We start from the raw sequence: 17,628 nt of genomic DNA, 5'->3' as shown, positions 1-17,628 counted from the left end.
CAGACCGGCGTCCACGACTACGAAGCCTTCAACCAGCAGCTGGACTCTCTAGTCTGCTGGGTGGTCGAAGCTGAGGGGGCCCTGAAGGTGCAAGACCCCAACGGCTCCACCGACCTGACCCTCATCCAGCAACGCATGCAGGAGCTCAAGGTTCGCACGCGTTTTTCAACCATCCGTCCGGGATTTACCAAGCCTCTTTGTCTCCGACAGCGACTCATGATGAGATTCAGCAGCATGGCCCCGGAACTGGAGCGCCTCAACGAGCTGGGTTACCGGCTCCCGCTCAACGACTCGGAGATCAAACGCATGCAGAACCTCAACAGGAACTGGTCAGCGGCGTCGGTGCAGACCACGGAGAGATTCAGGTTCGACGATCAATGTGTTGTTAAAGTTAGCGCATCGCATCGTTCTAGCTTAGCATATTCACTGAAGAAACACTACACCAGGGGGGCTACACATTTTTAACTAATTAACCAAGTGGAGGGATCTACCTAAAGTTAAAGTACCAATGGTTGTCACACACACACTAGCTGTGGCGAAATTATTCTCTGCATGTGACCCATTGTCAGGTTCAAACACTGATGACATCTTTTAAACAGACAAGAAGCAAGGAATCATGCAGAGACAGAGTTCAATTTGGCTCATGAGGAGAGACGTATGGGGCTGTACACTCAGTTTCAGTTCCAAGCTACTGTACACCCTAAGGCACAGCCCACGTGCTCCACTATTTATTCGGGAGGTCCCTAGGTTACATCACCGAGGCCGCTTCTATATGAGTACGTCTTTTTCTATTATTTCATTGAAAACAGAACAGCAAAAGTCCATTTGGCTGTCATCTGTTTTTAATCATGAGACACCATTGTGTCAAAGTCATGATTTTTTTTTTTGTTCATGCTTGAAATAAGAAATGATTACTTTGAAAAAGCCGTTTTGTACTTGCGAGTGTTGATGACAGCTCTCCCGTCCAAAGGCAAAACCTAGTAACTCGCTTCTAGCTGATTTTGTGAAAACAAAGGAATCTATCTTGATGCTGTCTTACAAAGATCTACAACAGGGGCGCTCACACTTTTTCTGCAGGCGAGCTACTTTTCAATTGACCAAGTCGAGGAGATCTACCTCATTCCTATTTAGAATTTATATTTATTTATGTGAATGTTGTCCGTCTATCTGTGTTGGCCCTGCGATGAGGTGGCGACTTGTCCAGGGTGTACCCCGCCTTCCGCCCGATTGTAGCTGAGATAGGCGCCAGCGCCCCCCGTGACCCCGAAAGGGAATAAGCGGTAGAAAATGGATGGAATTTATTTATTTATGAAAAAGACATTTTTGTTAACAAGTTAATGGTGTTTAATGATAATACAAGCATGTTTAACACACATAGATTCCTTTCTTTCATGAAGACAAGAATATAAGTTGGTGTATTACCTGATTCTGATGACTTGCATTGATTGGAATCAGACAGTGGTGTTGATAACGTCCGCATTTTCAAATGGAGGAAAAAAAAAAGTCCTCCTTTCTGTCCAATACCACATGAAAGTGGTTGGATTTGGCATCTCATTTGTCCAACTTGCATACTCGTTTTTAAACACTTTGTTATGAGAGTAGCATATGTGTGTGGCCCTTTAATGTCTGGCAGCAGGTGAGTGATGTCAGTGACTGTGCGGGTGGGCAAGCAAGTGAGAAAGCGGTCGTTGAGGGCGGGGGAGAAATACATTGGCATCAAACGCCATAGCTTGCTAGCTTGTGCACGCTAGCTTTCTGAGACTCTTATTTTGTTAGCACAGGCAGGATGAAACAGGTCTTTTATGGTGAAGACAGGAACTGTGCAGTCGGTCTTTAGAGTTTTGACAGTAGGTACGGAGTCCGTAGAAATAAAATGTGTTTCTCTGCGTCCGCCCTGTTAGTGATTTTTTTCTTAAATATGAGCTCGCAGCAGCCAGCGTCATCTCACAAGATCCTCGGGTGCCGAGAATGTCAAACAACTGACGAAAGTGAAGTCTTGGTATTATTGATGATTGCTCATTTTTATGTACATTTTTTAATGCCTGGCTTGAGATCGACTGACACACCCTCCGAGATCGACCAGTCGATCGCGATCAACGTAATGCCCACCCCTGATCTACAAAGTCATCAAACGTACAGATGTTTTCTTGAGCTTTCATTTTCTTGCATTGAATCTGCTCTCATGATCGTGTGTGCCCTTTCTCCAGATATTGTATCACAAACTCGGGTGGGGGCCCCATTCCGCGTTTGCACATCGGGCAAGAGCCGTGTACAGCGTCCAGTTTTTTATTTTGACCTCCACAGTTATCTGCCCAAAAGAGTATGCAAGGGGAAGAATCAAGAACAATACATTTAATGAAGGTGCTTGCAACGTCCTGGGCCAATCTTCCAAATATCCCCTCGTGCCATAATATCAATCAATCAATCAATGTTTATTTATATAGCCCCAAATCACAAATGTCTCAAAGGACTGCACAAATCATTACGACTACGACATCCTCGGAAGAACCCACAAAAGGGCAAGGAAAACTCACACCCAGTGGGCAGGGAGAATTCCCATCCAGTGGGACGCCAGTGACAATGCTGACTATGAGAAACCTTGGAGAGGACCTCAGATGTGGGCAACCCCCCCCCCCCTCTAGGGGACCAGAAGCAATGGATGTCGAGCGGGTCTAACATGATACTCTGAAAGTTCAATCCATTGTGGCTCCAACACAGCAGCGAGAGTTCAGTTCTAGCGGATCCAAGACAGCAGCGAGAGTCCCGTCCACAGGAGACCATCTCAAGCGGAGGCGGATCAGCAGCGTAGAGATGTCCCCAACCGATACAGGCGAGCGGTCCATCCTGGGTCCCGACGAGCGGTCCATCCTGGGTCTCGACTCTGGATAGCCAGTACTTCATCCATGGTCATCAGACCGGACCCCCTCCACAAGGGAGGGGGGTACATAGGAGAAAGAAAAGAAGCGGCAGATCAACTGGTCTAAAAAGGAGGTCTATTTAAAGGCTAGAGTATACAAATGAGTTTTAAGGTGAGACTTAAATCCTTCTACTGAGGTGGCATCTCGAACTGTTACCGGGAGGGCATTCCAGAGTACTGGAGCCCGAACGGAAAACGCTCTATAGCCCGCAGACTTTTTTTGGGCTCTAGGAATCACTAATAAGCCGGAGTCCTTTGAAGGCAGATTTCTTGCCGGGACATATGGTACAATACAATCGGCAAGATAGGCTGGAGCTAGACCGTGTAGTATTTTATACGTAATTAGTAAAACCTTAAAGTCACATCTTAAGTGCACAGGAAGCCAGTACAGGCGTAATGTGATCAAACTTTCTTGTTCTTGTCAAAAGTCTAGCAGCCGCATTTTGTACCAACTGTAATCTTTTAATGCTAGACATGGGGAGACCCGAAAATAATACGTTACAGTAATCGAGACGAGACGTAACAAACGCATGGATAATGATCTCGGCGTCTTTAGTGGACAGAATGGAGCGAATTTTAGCGATATTACGGAGATGAAAGAAGGCCGTTTTAGTAACGCTTTTAATGTGTGACTCAAAGGAGAGAGTTGGGTCGATGATAATACCCAGATTTTTTACCGAGTCACCTTGTTTTATTGTTTGGTTGTCAAATGTTAAAGTTGTATTATTAAATAGAGGTCGGTGTCTAGCAGGACCGATAATCAGCATTTCCGTTTTTTTGGCGTTAAGTTGCAAAAAGTTAGCGGACATCCATTGTTTAATTTCATTAAGACACGCCTCCAGCTGACTACAGTCCGGCGTGTTGGTCAGCTTTAGGGGCATGTAGAGTTGGGTGTCATCAGCATAGCAGTGAAAGCTAACACCGTATTTGCGTATGACGTCACCCACCCAATATCACATAATCAGGTTGACCGTCGGCCCCCATTCGTGCAAATGTCTCATTAAAGACAATAAGACGACTGACAAAGAAGCTCCGATTGGTCCCTTGAGATACTAGTTTTTTCTGTTGTATCTACGCGGTTATGTGGTATTTGCTAGGTCCTGCCATGCGCGTAACAGCTTACTTACGGAACAAATTACAATATCGCATACACTAATGTAAAGCATATCACCTAGGAACTACAAAATTATCATCAGCTCAGTTTTGACCAAAATTAAGTTACTGGGTTTTGCCTTTGGACGGGAGAGCTTTGCAACAGTTAATATTGTAGTTTCAAGCATATTTTACTCAATATGGGTCATAAACTCCCTCACGTTGCCGAAGATCTTCCTCATCCATCCATCTCAGTGTCCCCTTATTTAAAGTGTCCACAATGGGGGCCCCAGCTGAGCTTTCAGCCGCTCTGCTCCACATCTTTGGACCTCTTTACCACCACACCTTTGTAACTTAGACTCAATATCCCTCTTTAAATCAAGACTCAAAACACACCTAAAGTATTCCTGACTGCTTATTCACTGTAAATCGTATCCATCTTTGTTCTTTTTGTTTTTATCCATCCATCCATCCATTTCCTACCGCTTATTCCCTTTTGGGGTTGCGGGGGGGCACTGGTTCCTATATCAGCTACAATCGGGCGGAAGGCGATTGATTTTATTGTTTTGATTCTGTGCGGTGTCCTTGAGTGCCAAGAAAGGCACCTTATAAGTGAAATGTATTATTAAGGACTGATGTCCCTTTGGGACAGAGGACCCTATTGAATTTCTAAGGTTTTATTATTATTATTATTCTTTATTATTATACTGTCGCCTCTTTGAGCTGTAATCTGACTCCCCTTAACATGCTTCAAAACTCACCAAATTTGACACACACATCAGGACTGTCAAAAATTGCAATCTAATCAAAAAACCAAACCCTAAAACTCAAAATTGCGCTCTAGAGCCCCCTAGGAAGAAAACACAGACAAAACTGTCTGTAACTTCCAGTAGGAATGTCGTAGAAACATGAAACAAAAACCACTACGGAGGTCTCAGTTAGACCTATATTTCATCCACTGACACCCCCTGGCTAAAATCAACAGGAAGTTTGCTATTCCCACTTTAATACAAAAGTTGGCTTAAAAATGTCGCATTTTCAAAACTCTGAGGCCGTTTGTCGTTTCAGCTTCAAATAAGCACAGGAGAGATTGAACCCTTCTGATTAAAAGTTAAAGAAAGAGTTTTAATTACTACCCTGGTTTGGATTTTATGAGCCCGCAAAGAACCATTGCGCTGCTGCTGTTGTCACAAAATGGCGGCTTTCTGCTCAGACAAAACTGTAGGACTGTCATACACACATGAAACAAAAACCTCAATATAGGTCTCACTGAGACCTATATTTCATCCACTGACCGCCCCCAACTAAAATCAACAGGAAGTTTGCTATTCCCACTTTAATACAACAACTGCATTACATTCACCATGTAATGCGGCACCAAGGCGTCCTTATAAAATGCCCAAGCCACTTTACAACTGTTGTTACTATGAGACTGATGTATAACACATGTGTATACAACTTTTGTCTGTGTAATAAACCATCCATCCATCTTCTACCGCTAATCTGGGCTTGGGTCGCGGGGGCAGCAGCCAAAGCGGTCCTGTCCGACGCAGCTTGCAGCTTTAATTATTATTATTATTATTATTATAAAATCTCAGCAACAAGCTGTAATATCTTACTGAGATTACTTAGGACCAAAACAGTTAAAACAAGTAAAACACCATAACATGAAATCTGCTTGGTGAGAAGAATTATCTTATCAGACAGAAAATACGCAAGTATCAACCTTATTTGGGATCTTTCATCGTACTTAGATTTCAGGTTTTTGCAGTATGTTTGTCTTTTCTCCGCAGCAAACTGCAATCCTTCCTGCTGCAGCAGCAGACCTTCTTGGAGAAGTGCGAGACCTGGATGGAGTTCTTGGTGCAAACCGAGCAGAATCTAGCGGTGGAAATATCCGGAAACTACCGGAGTTTGATGGAGCAGCAAAAAGCCCATGAGGTTGGATTTCCTAAAGAACTCTGCTTTGCTTGGATTTACAAAACCCGTTTCCATATGAGTTGGGCAATTGTGTTAGATGTAAATATAAACGGAATACAATGATTTGCAAATCATTTTCAACCCATATTCAGTTGAATATGCTACAAAGACAAGATATTGGATGTTCAAACTCATAAAGTATTTTTTTTTTTGAAAATAATAATTAACTTAAGATTTCATGGCTGCAACATGTGCCAAAGTAGTTGGGAAAGGGCATGTTCACCACTGTGTTACATCAGCTTTTCTTTTAACAACACTCAATAGACGTTTGGGAACTGAGGAAACTAACTGTTGAAGCTTTGAAAGTGGAATTCTTTCCCATTCTTGTTTGATGTAGAGCTTCAGTCGTTCAACAGTCCGGGGTCTCCGCTGTCGTATTTCACGCTTCATAATGCGCCACACATTTTCCATGGGAGACAGGTCTAGACTGCAGGCGGGCCAGGAAAGTACCCGCACTCTTTTTTTACGAAGCTACGCTGTTGTAACACGTGCTGAATGTGGCTTGGCATTGTCTTGCTGAAATAAGCAGGGGCGTCCATCAAAAAGACAATGCTTAGATGGCAGCATATGTTGTTCCAAAATCTGTATGTACCTTTCAGCATTAATGGTGCCTTCACAGATGTGTAAGTTACCCATGCCTTGGGCACTAATGCACCCCCATACCATCACAGATGCTGGCTTTTGAACTTTGCGTCGATAACAGTCTGGATGGTTCGCTTCCCCTTTGGTCCGGATGACACAATGTCGAATATTTCCAAAAACAATTTGAAATGTGGACTCGTCAGACCACGGAAGACTTTTCCACTTTGCATCAGTCCATCTTAGATGATCTCCGGCCCAGAGAAGCCGGCGGCGTTTCTGGATGTTGTTGATAAATGGCTTTCGCTTTGCATAGTAGAGCTTTAACTTGCACCCGGACTGTATTTAGTGACAGTGGTTTTCTGAAGTGTTCCTGAGCCCATGTGGTGATATCCTTTAGAGATTGATGTCGGTTTTTGATACAGTGCCGTCCGAAGGATGGAAGGTCACGGTCATTCAATGTTGGTTTCCGGCCATGCCGCTTACGTGGAGTGATTTCTCCAGATTCTCTGAACCTTTTGATGATATTATGGAGCGTAGATGTTGAAATCCCTAAATTTCTTGAAATTGCACTTTGAGAAACGTTGTTCTTAAACTGTTTGACTATTTGCTCACACAGTTGTGGACAAAGGGGTGTACCTCGCCCCATCCTTTCTTGTGAATTACTTAGCATTTCATGGAAGCTGTTTTTATACCCAATCATGGCACCCACCTGTTCCCAATTAGCCTGCACACCTGTGGGATGTTTTAAATAAGTGTTTGATGAGCATTCTTTAACTTTATCAGTATTTATTGCCACCTTTCCCAACTTCTTTGTGAAGTGTTGCTGGCATCAAATTCTAAAGTTAATGATTATTTGCAAAACAAATAAAAGTTTATGAGTTTGAACATCAAATATGTTGTCTTTGTAGCATATTCAACTGAATATGGGTTGACAACGACTTGCAAATTATTTATTTCTTTTTATATTTACATCTAACACAATTTCCCAACTCATATGGAAACGGGGTTCGTACTCACCAGTCATTTGTTGTGCTTCAGTTGTTCCAGGCGGAGATGTTCAGTCGCCAGCAGATCCTGCACTCCATCATCAGTGATGGCCAGAGGATGTTGGAGCAGGGGCAAGTGGACGACAGGAATGAGTTCAACCTGAAGCTGGCGCTGCTGAGCAACCAGTGGCAGGGTGTGGTGCGGCGTGCCCAGCAGAGGCGGGGCATCATCGACGGCCTGATCCGCCAGTGGCAGCGCTACAGGGAGATGGTGGAGAAGCTGCGCAAATGGCTGCTGGAGGTCTCCCAGCCCGCAGAGGGCCTCCGGTCTGGCACCACTGTCCCTTTGCAGCAAGCTCGCTCCATGCTGGACGCCATCCAGGTTGGTCACGGGACGACAAGGACGCGCTAACTTCTACCTGGGACTCACGTCTCCTTCCTTTAGCTGAAGGAGAAGGTGCTGCAACGTCATCAAGGCAGCTACATCCTGACGGTGGAGGCCGCCAGACAGCTTCTCCTGTCAGCCGACAGTCAGGCTGAGCTGAGCCTGCAGGCGGAGCTCACCGACATCCAGGAGCGATGGAAACACGCCAGCAGTTGTCTGGAGGAGCAGAAGAAAGAGCTCGGCACCTTGTTGAAGGTAGACCTTCTTTTTACATGCAAACTATCACACATTGTTTGCATGTGTAATTGAGCAATGTCCGGAAATTACAAGAGTTAAGGCATAACTATAAAAGAAAACAAGTTGTGATACTACAAGAAATCAGTTAAGGTATGATAAGAATAAACACATAAGTTTAAAATGAAAAAAAGTTAAAACTCCAAGAAAACAGTTAAAATGTTACAAGAGTAAAGGCATAATTATAAAAGAAAAAGTTGTGATACTACAAGAAAACAGTTCAAATGTGACAAGAGTAAAGGCCTAATTTTAAAAGAAAAAGTTGTGATACTACAAGAAAACAGTTCAAATGTGACAAGAGTAAAGGCCTAATTTTAAAAGAAAAAGTTGTGATACTACAAGAAAACAGTTAAAATGTTACAAGAGTAAAGGCCTAATTTTAAAAGAAAAAGTTGTGATACTACAAGAAAACAGTTAAAATGTTACAAGAGTAAAGGCCTAATTTTAAAAGAAAAAGTTGTGATACTACAAGAAAACAGTTAAAAAGTTACAAGAGTAAAGGCATAATTTTAAAAGAAAAAGTTGTGATACTACAAGAAAACAGTTAAAAAGTTACAAGAGTAAAGGCATAATTTTAAAAGAAAAAGTTGTGATACTACAAGAAAACAGTTCAAATGTGACAAGCACAAAGGCATAACTATAAAAGGAAAAAAATTGTGATAATACAAGAAAACAGTTCAAATATGACAAGAATAAACACATAATTCTAATTTGGGGCGGTAAAGCTCGGTTGGTAAAGTGGCCGTGCCAGCAACTTGAGGGTTCCAGGTTCGATCCCCGCTTCCGCCATCCTAGTCACTGCCGTTGTGTCCTTGGGCAAGACACTTTACCCACCTGCTCCCAGTGCCACCCACACTGGTTTAAATGTAACTTAGATATTGGGTTTCACTATGTAAAGCGCTTTGAGTCACTAGAGGAAAAAGCGCTATATAAATTTAATTCACTTCACTTCACTAATTCTAAAAGAAAAACAGTTGTGATACCACAACAATGCAGTTAATGTATAATAAAAGAAGTCCTGGTATGACAAGAATATAGTAAAAATGTGACAAGAACAAAGACATAACCATAAATGAAAAAAGGTTGTGGTACCACAAGAAAACAGTTCAAATATTACGAAAATAAACACAACTTTAAAATAAAAGAAAGTTGATGCTACAAAAAACGGTTAAAATATGACAAGAATAAAGACATAACTTTAAAATAAAAACATTGTGAATCTACAAGGAAACAGCTAAAATGTGACAAAAACAAAGGCATGATTTTAAAAGAAAAAGGTTGTGATATTACAAAAAAACAGTTAAAGTATGGCAAGAAGGAACACAACTATAAAAGAAAAAGAGTTGTGATACTACAAGAAAACGGTTCAAATGTGACAAGCACAAAGGCATAACTATAAAAGAAAAAAAAGTTGTGATACTACAAGAAAACAGTTAAAATATGACAAGAATAAACACATAATTCTAAAAGAAAAAAAGTTGTGATACCAAAACAATGCAGTTAATGTATAATAAAAGAAGTCCTGGTATGACAAGAATACAGTAAAAATGTGACAAGAACAAAGACATAACCATAAATGAAAAAAGGTTGTGGTACCACAAGAAAACATTTCAAATATTACGAAAATAAACACAACTTTAAAATAAAAGAAGATTGATGCTACAAAAAACAGTTAAAATATTACAAGAATAAAGACATAACTTTAAAATAAAAACATTGTGAATCTACAAGGAAACAGCTAAAATGTGACAAAAACAAAGGCGTGATTTTAAAAGAAAAAGGTTGTGATATTACAAGAAAACAGTTAAAGTATGGCAAGAAGGAACACAACTATAAAAGAAAAAGAGTTGTGATACTACAAGAAAACAGTTAAAATGTGACAAGCACAAAGGCATAACTATAAAAGAAAAAAGTTTTGATAATACAAGAAAACAGTTAAAATATGACAAGAATAAACACATAATTCTAAAAGAAAAAAAGTTGTGATACCACAACAATGCAGTTAATGTATAATAAAAGAAGTCCTGGTATGACAAGAATACAGTTAAAATGTGACAAGAACAAAGGCATAACCATTAATGAAAAAAGGTTGTGATACCACAAGAAAACAGTTTAAATATTACGAAAATAAACACAACTTTAAAATAAAAGAAAGTTGATGCTATAAAAACAGCTAAAATATGACAAGAATAAAGACATAACTTTAAAATAAAACATTGTGAATCTACAAGGAAACAGCTAAAATGTGACAAAAACAAAGGCATGATTTTAAAAGAAAAAGGTTGTGATATTACAAGAAAACAGTTAAAGTATGGCAAGAAGGAACACAACTATAAAAGAAAAAGAGTTGTGATACTACAAGAAAACAGTTAAAATGTGACAAGCACAAAGGCATAACTATAAAAGAAAAAAAAGTTGTGATACTACAAGAAAACAGTTAAAATATGACAAGAATAAACACATAATTCTAAAAGAAAAAAAGTTGTGATACCACAATAATGCAGTTAATGTATAATAAAAGAAGTCCTGGTATGACAAGAATATAGTAAAAATGTGACAAGAACAAAGACATAACCATAAATGAAAAAAGGTTGTGATACCACAAGAAAACAGTTTAAATATTACGAAAATAAACACAATTTTTAAATAAACGAAAATTGATGCTACAAAAACCAGTTAAAATATGACAAGAATAAACACATAACTTTAAAATAAAAACATTGTGAATCCACAAGGAAACGGTTAAAATGTGACAAAAACAAAGGCATGATTTTAAAAGAAAAAGGTTGTGATATTACAAGAAAACAGTTAAAGTATGGCAAGAAGGAACACAACTATAAAAGAAAAAGAGTTGTGATACTACAAGAAAACAGTTAAAATGTGACAAGAACAAAGGTATAACTATAAAAGAAAAAAAAGTTGTGATAATACAAGAAAACAGTTAAAATATGACAAGAATAAACACATAATTCTAAAAGAAAAAAAGTTGTGATACCACCACAATGCAGTTAATGTATAATAAAAGAAGTCCTGGTATGACAAGAATACAGTAAAAATGTGACAAGAACAAAGCCATAACCATAAATGAAAAAAGGTTGTGATACCGCAAGAAAACAGTTTAAATATTACGAAAATAAACACAACTTTAAAATAAAAGAAAGTTGATGCTACAAAAAACTGTTAAATTATGACAAGAATAAAGACATAACTTTAAAATAAAAACATCGTGAATCTACAAGGAAACAGCTAAAATGTGACAAAAACAAAGGCATGATTTTAAAAGAAAAAGGTTGTGATATTACAAGAAAACAGTTAAAGTATGGCAAGAAGGAACACAACTATAAAAGAAAAAGAGTTGTGATACTACAAGAAAACAGTTAAAATGTGACAAGAACAAAGGCATAACTATAAAAGAAAAAAAGTTGATATGACACGAAAGCTGTTGAAGTATGAGAAGAATAAACAAATCATTTTTAAAAGAAAAAAAGTTGTGATAATACAGGAATGCAGTTAGTGTTGCAATAATAAATGCATAATAAAAAAAAGTACAAGAATACAGTTAAAATATATAAACACTTAATTTTGAAATAAAAAAGAGTTGTGAATCTACAAGAAAACTGTTAAAATGTGACAAGAACAAAAAAAGTTGTGATACAACAAGGAAACAGTTAAAGTCAAGCAAGAATAAACGCATCATTTTAAAACGAAAAAAGTTTAAAGAAAACATTTAAAGTATGGCAAGAATAAACACAACTATAAAAGCAAAAACGTTGTGTTACTACAAGAAAACAGTTAAAAATGTGACAAGAACAAAGGCGTAATTATAAAAGAAAAAAAGTTGTGATACTACAAAAAAACACTTAAAATATTACAAAAATAAATACAACTTAAAAAAAAAAAATTGATACAAGTACAACATAATTTTAAAAGAAAAAAGTTATGAAAACTGTAAAAATATGACAAGAATAAACACATAACTTTAAAAAAAAAAGTTGATACTCCAAGAAAACAGTTAAAATGTTACAAGCGTAAAGGCATAATTTTAAAAGAAAAAGTTGTGACACTGCAAGAAAACAGTTAAAATTTGACAAGAATAAACACATGATTTTAAAAGAAAAAAGTTGTTGTACTACAACAATAAAATTAACGAATGACAAAAAATGAAGACAATAATATAAAAGAAAACATTTATGATACTACAAGAAAACCGTTAAAGTATGGCAAGAATAAACACATAATTTTAAAAGAACAAAAGTTGTTGTACTACAACAATAAAGTTAACAAAAATGAAGGCATAACTATAAAAGAAAACATTTGTGAAACTACAAGAAAACAGCTAAAATGTGTCAAGAATAAACACAACTTTAAAATAAAAAAACGTTGTGAATCTACAAGAAAACAGTTAAAAAATGACAAGAATAAACACATAATTTTAAAAGAACAAAATTATGATACTACAACTATAAAGTTAACAAAAATGAAGGCATAAATATAAAAGAAAACGTTTGTGATACTACAAGTTAACATGTGACAAGAATGAACACATAACTTTAAAATAAAAAAAAGTTGTGAATCTACAAGAAAACAGTTAAAATGTGACAAGAACAAAGGCATAACTATAAAAGAAAAAATGTTGTGATACTGCAAGAAAATACTTAAAATATGCCAAAAATAAACACATAACTTTAAAATAAAAACAAGATGATACTCCAAGAAAACCGTTAAGATATGACAAGAATAAACACATACTTTTTAAAGGAACAAAGTTGTGATTCTACAAGAAAACAGTTAAAATATGATTAGAATAACACATCATTTTTAAAGGAACAAAGTTGTTATACCGCAACAATACAGTTAATGCATAATAAAAAAAACTCCTGGTACGACAAGAATGCAGTTAAAATGTGACAAGAACAAAGGCATAACTATAAAAGAAATATACAAATATTACAAAAATAAAGACATAACTTTATAATAAAGAAAGTTGATACTACAAGAAAACAGTTAAAATGTTAGAGTGAAGGCATAATTTTAAAAGAAAAATGTTGTGATACAACAAGAAAACAGTTAAAATATGACAAGAATAAACACATAACTTTAAATTTAAAAAAAGTTGTGATTCTACAAGAAAACAGTTAAAATGTGACAAGAAAAACGGCATAAATATAAAAGAAAAAAAAGTTGTGAATCTACAAGAAAACAGTTAAAATGTGACAAAAATAAACGCATAATTTTAAAAGAAAAAACTGTGATACTACAAGAAAACAGTTTAAGTATGACAAAAATAAACGCATAATTTTAAAAGAAAAAAAGTTGTAAAACTACAAGAAAACAGTTAAAGTATGGCAAAAACCCCCACATAATTTTAAAAGAAAAAAAGTGGTAAAACTACAAGAAAACTGTTAAAGTATGACAATAATAAACGCATAATTTTAAAAGAAAAAAAGTTGTAAAACTACAAGAAAACAGTTAAAGATTGGAAAAAAAACCCACAACTATAAAAGAAAAAGAGTTGTGATGCTACAAGAAAACAGTTAAAATGTGACAATAAGGGACGGCGTGGCGCAGTGGGAGAGTGGCCGTGCGCAACCCGAGGGTCACTGGTTCAAATCCCACCTAGAACCAACCTCGTCACGTCCGTTGTGTCCTGAGCAAGACACTTCACCCTTGCTCCTGATGGGTGCTGGTTGGCGCCTTGCATGGCAGCTCCCTCCATCAGTGTGTGAATGTGTGTGTGAATGGGTAAATGTGGAAGTAGTGTCAAAGTGCTTTGAGTACCTTAAAGGTAGAAAAGCGCTATACAAGTACAACCCATTTATCATTAATAACAAAGTAGAAAAAAGTTGATACAACACGAAAGCTGTTAAAGTATGAGAAGAATAAACTCATTTTAAAAGAAAAATTGTGGTACTACAAGAATACAGTTAAAGTTTTGCAATAATAAATGCATTTTTTTTTAAAAAGTACGCCAAGAATACAGTTGAATATTGCAGGGAAAATCCCATCCATCCATCTTCTTCCACTTATCCGAGGTCGGGTCGCGGGGGCAGCAGCCTAAGTAGGGAAACCCAGACTTCCCTCTCCCCAGCCACTTCGTCTAGCTCTTCCCGGGGGATCCCGAGGCGTTCCCATGCCAGCCGGGAGACATAGTCTTCCCAACGTGTCCTGGGTCTTCCCCGTGGCCTCCTACCAGCTGGACGTGCCCTAAACACCTCCCTAGGGAGGCGTTCGGGTGGCATCCTGACCAGATGCCCGAACCACCCTCATCTGGCTCCTCTCGATGTGGAGGAGCAGCGGCTTTACTTTGAGTTCCTCCCGGATGGCAGAGCTTCTCACCCTATCTCTAAGGGAGAGACCCGCCACACGGCGGAGGAAACTCATTTGGGCCGCTTGCACCTGTGATCTTATCCTTTCGGTCGTGACCCAAAGCTCATGACCATAGGTGAGGATGGGAACGGAGATCGATCGGTAAATTGAGAGCTTTGCCTTCCGGCTCAGCTCCTTCTTCACCACAACGGATCGGTACAACGTCCGCATTACTGAAGACGCCGCACCGATCCGCCTGTCGATCTCACCATCCACTCTTCCCCCACTCGTGAACAAGACTCCTAGGTACTTGAACTCCTCCACTTGGGGCAGGGTCTCCTCCCCAACCCGGAGATGGCACTCCACCCTTTTCCGGGCGAGAACCATGCAGGGAAAATCATAATATATAGAAAAAACAAAAAACTCCTTGTATTACAAAAATACATTTTATCGTTTCAGGAAGAACAAAAGTGTATTTTTTTTTTAGACTTTTCCCGGTAATAACACAATCAGATTCTATCAAATGATAATTCCAAATTTGAGCTTGTTCATGGATAGATTTAAAGGGACAATGATTGTGTTTGTTGTATGCCAACGACAGGACTGGGAAAGATGTGACAAAGGTATCGGTGGATCTCTGGAAAAGCTTCGGGCCTTCAAACGTCAGCTGTCCCAGCCTCTCCCTGACCATCATGAGGACCTGCAGGCTGAGCAGATGCGTTGCAAGGTCGTATCTGATCTTATACTTCAAGTCATATTGTCTGTTACGCGGTTCTGGTCTGATCGTGAACGTGGTTTAGGACCTGGAGGGCACCATCGACGGCTGGACCGGGGATTTGTCCCACCTGACCGTCCTAAAGGAGTCGTTGTCGTGTTACATCAGCGCGGAGGACCTTAGTGTCCTTCAAGAGCGTATCGAGCTGCTGCATCGCATGTGGGAGGAAATCTGCCACCAGGTGACGCACCGGCACCACCATTTCTTAGCCGCTGTTGCATGTTCTCGGGTGCGCCGCATCCTGTGTGAGCGACAAAACACTCCCACACAGGAAACGCACAAAACCAAACGTCACGGCTTGCTGTGCATAGTCTGACACTCGCACTGCGACAATCGACAATTTGTGTTCCATCTTGTGTACCTGCAGATGTCACTGCGCTCGCAGCAGGTGAGCGAGAAGCTCAACGAGTGGAACGTCTTCAGCGAAAAGTACAAGGAGCTGTGCGAGTGGCTCACTGCCATGGAGGGCAAGGTGTCACAAAATGGAGACATCAGCATCGAAGAGATGATCGAGCGGCTGCGCAAGGTAAGCAAACACACGCGTTGCTGCGTTCATAGGAAAGATTGTGTCGCGAACTCGCACGGCTGCAGTAGTAGTGACCCCAACATGCAGGAACCAGGAGGACAAAGATCAAGGAAGAGGGTTTTTTCAATACAAACCTTGTTTCCATATGAGTTGGGAAATTGTGTTTGATGTAAATATAAACGGAATACAATGATTTGCAAATCCTTTTCAACCCATATTCAATTGAATGCACTACAAAGACAAGATATTTGATGTTCAAACTCATAAACTTTGTGTCGATAACAGTCTGGATGGTTCGCTTCCCCTTTGGCCTGGATGACACAAAGTCAAATATTTCCAAAAACTATTTGAAATGTGGACTCGTCAGACCACAGAACACTTTTCCACTTTGCATCAGTCCATCTTGGATGATCTCGGGCCCAGAGAAGCCGGCGGCGTTTCTGGATGTTGTTGATAAATGGCTTTCGCTTTTGCATAGAAGAATAGAATGAACTTTATTGTCATTATATTTGCATATAACGAGATTAACGACTCCAACTTAAGGTGCGGTAGTGGGAACAAATATGGGGTGAAATAAATGACATAAGAGGTAAAAAGGAAAAACTAACAATTGAAATAAACAGACTACTATCCAATAAAAATAATAAGCAATCCTGTACAATATACAAAACACTATAGAAGTACAAAATACAAAATACTGTACAATATACAGAACAAGTAATAGAGGTTTAACTTGCACTCACAGATGTAGCGACGAAGTGTATTTAGTGACAGTGGTTTTCTGAAGTGTTCCTGAGCCCATGTGGTGATATCCTTTAGAAATTGATGTCGGTTTTTGATACAGTGCCGCCTGAGGGATCGAAGGTCACGGTCATTCAATGTTGGTTTCCGGCCATGCCGCTTACGTGGAGTGATTTCTCCAGATTCTCTGAACATTTTGATGATATTATGGACCGTAGATGTTGAAATACCTAAATTTCTTGCAATTGCACTTTGAGAAACGTTGTTCTTAAACTGTTTGACTATTTGCTCACGCAGTTGTGGACAAAGGGGTGTACCTCGCCCCATCCTTTCTTATGAAAGACTTAGCATTTCATGGAAGCTGTTTTTATACCCAATCATAGCAACCACCTGTTCCCAATTAGCCTGCACACCTGTGGGATGTTCCAAATAAGTGTTTGATGAGCATTCCTACACTTTATCAGTATTTATTGCCACCTTTCCCAACTTCTTTGTCACATGTTGCTGGCATCAAATTCTAAAGTTAATGATTATTTGCTCACAAAAAAAAAGTTTATCAGTTTGAACATCAAATATGTTGTCTTTGTAGCATATTCAACTGAATATGGGTTGAAGAGGATTTGCAAATCATTGTATTCCGTTTATATTTACATCTAACACAATTTACCAACTCATTTGGAAACGGGGTTTGTATGATAAACAGAGAGAAAGCAGTCTTGCATGTGACAGTTCACAAACAATAAAGCAATTCTGGAGCACTGAGGAGCGTGCCAGACAGGCAGAAACAGAAACACGCCGATTGGCAGCAGGTGTGGACCGGCTGCCAATCAACAGCAGGTGAGGGGAAAAAAAGCGCTCAGCAGGACAGGCAAGAAATGGAAAACAAAATAAATGAAGCACAAACAGAAATGAAGTGACAGATCGTCACAGATTGACCGATATGGTTTTATCAGATTATTAGTACCGTGAAGTGTACTTAAAGTATGCCAACGTCAACGTGGAGTCTATTTAAAGTATACTAACATGAACGGGAAGTTTACTTAA

The 17,628-nt window shown here is 39.0% G+C and overlaps 1 protein-coding gene across 3 annotated transcripts in view; it reads left to right on the top strand.

The window, feature by feature from the left end:
• The window catches only part of syne1b (spectrin repeat containing, nuclear envelope 1b), a 346,051-nt gene that overhangs the window by 271,001 nt on the left and 57,422 nt on the right, over positions 1-17,628 (top strand). For all 3 annotated transcript variants that reach the window (XM_061894156.1, XM_061894155.1, XM_061894154.1), the window contains 8 exons: positions 4-150; positions 211-365; positions 5,803-5,950; positions 7,610-7,939; positions 8,003-8,197; positions 15,144-15,269; positions 15,343-15,498; positions 15,685-15,843. In XM_061894156.1, the coding sequence (XP_061750140.1) occupies positions 4-150; positions 211-365; positions 5,803-5,950; positions 7,610-7,939; positions 8,003-8,197; positions 15,144-15,269; positions 15,343-15,498; positions 15,685-15,843 (1,416 nt within the window). The remainder of the gene's footprint in view (positions 1-3; positions 151-210; positions 366-5,802; positions 5,951-7,609; positions 7,940-8,002; positions 8,198-15,143; positions 15,270-15,342; positions 15,499-15,684; positions 15,844-17,628) is intronic.

The sequence above is a fragment of the Nerophis ophidion genome, linkage group LG03 (assembly GCF_033978795.1).
Source record: "Nerophis ophidion isolate RoL-2023_Sa linkage group LG03, RoL_Noph_v1.0, whole genome shotgun sequence".
Taxonomy (NCBI): domain Eukaryota; kingdom Metazoa; phylum Chordata; class Actinopteri; order Syngnathiformes; family Syngnathidae; genus Nerophis; species Nerophis ophidion.
Note: the sequence above shows the minus strand (reverse complement) of the source record. Positions and strands in the feature narration are given on the sequence as shown.